Here is a 6,001-nt window from a genome sequence, read left to right as displayed (position 1 = left end):
GTCAGCCCCCACCCAAACAGCTTACCTACAGTACTGTCACCTGAGTCCCCGCCCCCGAGGAGCGTGCAATCTGAGATCCCTACCTCACATTCATACAGGGGGATAGTTAAGCTACCAGCCTGTCTTTGGAGTGTGGGAAGAAATTTATACAAACACAGGGAGAACATGCAAACTCCATGCAGATAGTGTCCTGACTGGCATTTGAACTAAGTGCTGCAATACAGTCATGGAGAAACACTGCCTTCTGTGATTGTACACAGCAGGAGTCTGTCAGCAAGTCCTGGCCAGTGATGGGGGGAGATCTGCTAATCGGTAGTGTCCCATAACAGATCAGAGCTCTATGTTGACAATCAACACAGAGATCTGTATAGAGGGAACATTCTCTGTGCTTCTCATCATTTTAAAGCAGGGATGAGAAACTTAGAGATCTTTTAGATTTTTAAAAGCAGCACACATTTCACGTAGTTTGACACATTTAACCCCTTGATTTCCCTAGATGTTAACCCCTTCCCAGCCAGTGTCATTAGTACAGTGACAGTAAATGAAAGTCCCAAAATTTTGAAAAAAAGTGTTTTTCTTATAAAATTTTGCAAATAAATAATATTTCATCATAAATCTTGACCAAAAATTATTCCATTATCTTTTTAGTAAAAAAATAACCCAAATTAGTTTATAACCAAAATTTATAATTTTTAAACTTTTTTTACATTTTTTTTTTTTTATTTTTTTTTAAATACTGTCACCCTAGCAGTACGGTGTCACCATGGTGACACTGTACTACTTGTGGGGGGTGATGAATATTTTTTTTTTTATGATACACTGATTGATTTTACACCCATAAAGGCTGTAAAAACAATCATTTCTCCTTCTCTCTGGCTGCATTCTTGCAGCCATTGAGAACTACTGTGTGATCTGTGATTGGTCACAGCTTGTCACATGGTACAAGGCTGTTGTGAATAGCCTTGTACCATGTGACCATTTGTACCATTTCGCAGGTAGTAGGCAATCTTGCTTACTACTCTGCAGGGTGGATTTGATTTAAATCAAACTGATTCAAATCACGATTTAAATCACTAGTCAGTAAGGCTTGATTTAAATCCTAGTTTTCTACATAAAGACTAATTCTTGCTGGTATAACTTTAATATGCAAGTAGATGAAGATTTTTAGAATAACAACTTTTCATATTCGTTTTTTATCCCCAGTTTAATAGGTTAATCATTCATATTTGGACAACTTTTCTGTTGTACTTAGGAAGGAGAAAAATAATCATTACCTTAATAATAACAATTTAAATAGATTTATTCAACTGAAACAATAACATTCCAGCATATGTGATTTGCTTAAACAGACATCCATGTTTCTTAACTAATTTGGCTAAACAAAATATATATATTTTAAGAAACTTAGACTGTCAGCCCCTTCCTCCTCACACTTAGCTTCACTTTCTTCTTGTGCAGATCTATTCCACTCCAAACAATCAGAAAAATATTGTTTCTATTCTATTCACTGAACTTCTTGAAACTTAGCACTGAAGGGGTTGATTCTGTATTCATAGGTTTGTAGAAGTTAGGATTAAGGTCTTTTTCTTAACTCTGTTCATGTTATAACATTTTTGCTGTGAAGAAGAGGCATGTGATCTCCGCTGAGAACTGCAAAAGTAAACCAAGCATCTGTGATAATATCTTGTAAGCAGAGAAACTGCCCAATAATCTTACAAAAACCTCTGGAAGAGCATGACATTGTGAATGGATTAATGGAATTTATTTACCAAAAAAATTAAACTTATACAGCCTTATTCTACATAATTAAAAAACGAATCTTTATTTCATGATGGAATAACCTTTGGATGGTAATATATTTTCCTCAAAAAGCATTTTATTTAAAAAAAATCGATTTAAATAAAAAAAATCATTGATTTTTATCCACCCTGCTACTCTGCATGTGTTCACTGATTGGCCAATCAGTGATCACATGATCGGGACCTCGCACAGAGGTCCCATCCGACTGGATCGCGGTGCTGCGTGCTCCCAGGGAACGCGCACAAGCAGGGGCCGGGGAGGCCGTTTATAAACGGCTACCCGACTCTGCACTGCCACCGTCCAGCCGTTTATATACAACGGACGGACAGGAGATGGTTAATGTCACTGGTGGTGTCAGTCAGTTCCCCCCCCAGTGTCAGATTGTCCATTGCACTATCACAGTCCCATTATAAGTAACTGATTACCGCCATTAGTAGTATATAAAAATAAAAATTCCAGTGTATATATCGTAGTTTGTAGACTCTATAACTTTCTCACAAAATCAGTATACACTTATTGGGATTTTTTTCACAAAGACATGTAGCAGAATACATTTTGGCCAAAATTTATGAAGAAATAATTTTTCTTTAATTTTCTGTTGGATATGTTTTGCAGCAGAAAGTTAAAAAAATTTAGTTTTTTTTTCCCAAAACTTTTTGTTTATATCGCAAAAAAATAACCCAGTGGTGATCAAATACCACAAAAATAAAGATCTGATCGTGTGAAAGAATCTATATACATTTCGTTTCGGTATAGCGTTGCATGAACACTCAATTACCAATTAATGTAGCAAAGTGCTAAATCGCAAAAAACTGCCTGGTCATGAAGTGGGTAAAACATTCCAGAGATCAAGTGGTTAAATAAAGCTCTCCAACAGCACACTGTCACCACTGCAGGCACTTCCATCTTCACCTGGTCTTCCTTCTGGGTCTGCACGCTCCAGATGTTTGAATGGCCAGGCCACAATGGTGTCACTCCCACACAGGCACATGGGAGCCATGTCTATGACACGGTTGTCTGCATTGACTCAATGTGCCCTGAATGCAGAACGCACTGCACATGTGTCAGTGACATCACCGCTGCTGGCACTGTGACTATCTGCTAAATGGAACACATTTAGGAGACATTCTCAGTAAGACTTATTATTTATTTTTATTTCAGGTACTTATATAGCGCCGTCAATTTACGCAGCACTTTATTACACATATTACATTCACATCAGTCCCTAACCCTCAAGGGGTGTACAATCTAAGGTCTCTAACTTACATTCATACATACACATACTAGGGACAATTTAGACAGGATCCAACTAACCTATCATCATGTCTTTGGAGCGTGGGAGGAAACCGGAGTACCCCGAGGAAGCCCATGCAGGCACAGGGAGAACATGGAGACTCCAGGCAGGTGGTGCCGTGGTGGTTGGCATTCAAAACCAATGACCCAAGTACTGCCAGACAGAAGTGCTAACTATTATTATAAGCGTAGCTGTAGGTACAAGTGTTAAATCAGACTTTACTACCACCGTGAGGTAGAACTAAACACTCCTATGCTTTACAGCCGGGGCAGCTTGGCCTCTGTCTCTGATGATTGCCCTCATAGTCCATTCCCTCTTCCTGCAGCCTGTATGGCGGTATGGGCCCAAAGCTGGAGGAAGAGTGTACAGGAGCCTGACATTGTAAATGCACATTTGTTTACCTGCACAAATATGCATTTATTCATTTTTATTTTTTTTTAAGGTGAATTTGTCATTTAAAAGTTGAGTGCATTTCTGGTTAATGAACAGGTATTATACTGTACTTGCAGGCTCTTAAAATAAAAATGCAGTACATCTTTCCAATACATGCATAGGGATTTTATTCCTTATTTCCTGGCCTACTTCTTAAAGTGGAGCTCCACCCAAAAGGGGAAGTTCCACGTTACGTCTTTGTCCCCCGATCCCCATTGAGGTATCTGCTTCCACTTCTGCTGCGATCACCTACAGTGATTGGAAACGGAAGTTGTGTCGTCCCCCCCCCCCCCCCCCCTCCCCGTAGTCTTCTGGGACACATGACAGGTCCCAGAAGACTACAGAGCCATTCACAAAGCGCAGCATTTCTCACGCATGCGTAGTGGACACCCGGCTGTGAAGCCGCAAGCTGTCACAGCCGGATGCCCCCACTGAAGATGCCGGCGCCAGGGAGAGAAGATGGCCAGTGAAACCAGCCATGGTGAGGACACAGCTGGACCGAGGGACAGGTAAGTGTCTGTATTTTAAGTCAGCAGCTACAGTTTTTTTTTTTTTTTTTTTTTTTTTTTTCAACTGGAACTCCGCTTAAAGTGCTTCTTCAGTGTTCCTTTGAAAATGAAAAGTCAGCAGCTACAGTAATACTTTAGCTGCTGACTTTTAATATTCGGACACTTACCTGTCCCAGGATCCAGTGCTGTCCTCACTCGGTTGGTTTCTCTACTGGGTTTCGGTCCCCTGAGCCTGCATACTAACTGTGGACAGCTGGCTGTGACTACTTGCAGCCTGACAGCCGGCTGCTTACTGCACATGTATGAGCCGTGTTACGCTACCCACAGCTTTCTGTGATGCAAAGGAAGGGAGATGCAAACTGGGCAAAACATAGAACCAACTATTCCTGCCCCCCCCAAAAAATCAAGTGCTATATTGGAAGGGGGGGGGGGGTGGAGGAAGAGTGGAACCTCCCCTTTTCAGTGAACTTCCATTTTAAGTCGGGTTTTTTTTTCTACTTTTTTTTTTAGAACAACAAATGGTGTCTGTGCCCCTATTAGGGAAAGCTATTTGTCCTGTTTGGCACTATCACTGCTCTTCTGCTTTAAGGATTTCTGTAGAGAGCAATTTTATGCATCCTGGAAATGCCAAATTAAATAGTTCATAATTCTTACACTAACATTCTCCTTTTTTTTTTTTTTTTATTTAATGCCACTTAATTTTTACCACATCAATGACTTTAAAGTATTTTTACTTTTGTAAAGTTATCAGCACTCCCGTTTTTGTTTGGCAGGTTGAAGATTTATGTCAAGAAATCCATGAACATAGTAAATCTGTAAAGACTGACAAGGAAGTGCAAACTGATGATTACTCTGCCTGGTCAGGTAAGCAGACTTGCATCTTATTTCTAAGAATGTGTAAGGCTCCATTCACACAAACATTTTTTTCTGCTGTTGCAGTCATGTTGCCATGCAAAACAATGGAAATCACATTATTCTCTGTGGTGCCTTTTCACATCAATGTAACATGGTGCAGTACAATTTTCAAAAAGGTGCAAGTGCTTCTTTTGTTGCAGCATAGTACGGTTTTGGCCTCATAGACTTCAATGGAAGTGTAAGAAATGCACTTGTACATATGTTTAAAGCGGAGTTCCACCATTTTTTAGTTTCTCTGATTACATGGTTCGTGTGTTGTCCAGCACGATTCGGATAAAAACAATTTTTTTCTTAATGTAAATACCTTAAAATCGTATTTCAGGTCTGCATTTCCGGTTCCGGCCGCCTAGGCGATGTGTTAAGGTGATTCGCAACGTCTCCTGGGATGTCTTTTCCTGTATCCCAGGAGTCCTTTGGGTTCCTAGTGACTGAATATTGCATTACTTTGAAACCAGAGGTGACACAAATGGGCGGAGTTTGGCACCATTTTACCTTAGTCCAGTGTAGGAAGGAAGTGTAAGATCTGTGTTGTTCTAATTGTTGTGGGTCTTGCTCCGTTACCAGACTTCACTTGCCTTCTCCCTGGTGTGAATTGATAGACAGGTTGCCATAAGGAGGCGGGAACTTCTGCCGTCCCTGCCATTGTTAAGACAACCTGTTATATACAAGTAGCGTCGAGCAGTGTCAGTACTGCGCAGGCGCGTGATCAAGTGGTGCATGCTGGGATAACCAGCAGCACCAACTCCAGGAAAAAAAAGCCTTGTGAGCTTCAGATGCCCACAGCCATCATGGCTCCTGCCTGCTTCCGACATCAAGGTAAAGATTTACATATTTAAAATGAATTAGAAGGCTATAACTATCCAATTGTTAATGTTCTCAAAAAGGCAATCCTGGGTCAAATTTTAAAAACAATTTCTTCTGGGGACTGGAACTCCGCTTTAAGTATTTTCGGCAGGGATTTGTGCTAAACGGTCAGTCTCTACCTCTGCCAAAACACTCATGAAGCACAAAAATGTACTATAAATACACAGCATTATGTAGCAGAACCTAG

At 40.5% G+C, this 6,001-nt stretch overlaps 1 protein-coding gene across 2 annotated transcripts in view; it reads left to right on the top strand.

Moving 5' to 3' along the window:
* The window catches only part of AGGF1 (angiogenic factor with G-patch and FHA domains 1), a 47,365-nt gene that overhangs the window by 507 nt on the left and 40,857 nt on the right, over positions 1-6,001 (top strand). For both annotated transcript variants that reach the window (XM_089694215.1, XM_089694214.1), the window contains exon 2: positions 4,809-4,899. In XM_089694215.1, the coding sequence (XP_089550341.1) occupies positions 4,809-4,899 (91 nt within the window). The remainder of the gene's footprint in view (positions 1-4,808; positions 4,900-6,001) is intronic.

This window comes from Staurois parvus, unplaced genomic scaffold, assembly GCF_062004578.1.
Source record: "Staurois parvus isolate SC_StPar_1 unplaced genomic scaffold, SC_StPar_1.0 ptg000656l, whole genome shotgun sequence".
NCBI lineage: Eukaryota > Metazoa > Chordata > Amphibia > Anura > Ranidae > Staurois > Staurois parvus.
Note: the sequence above shows the minus strand (reverse complement) of the source record. Positions and strands in the feature narration are given on the sequence as shown.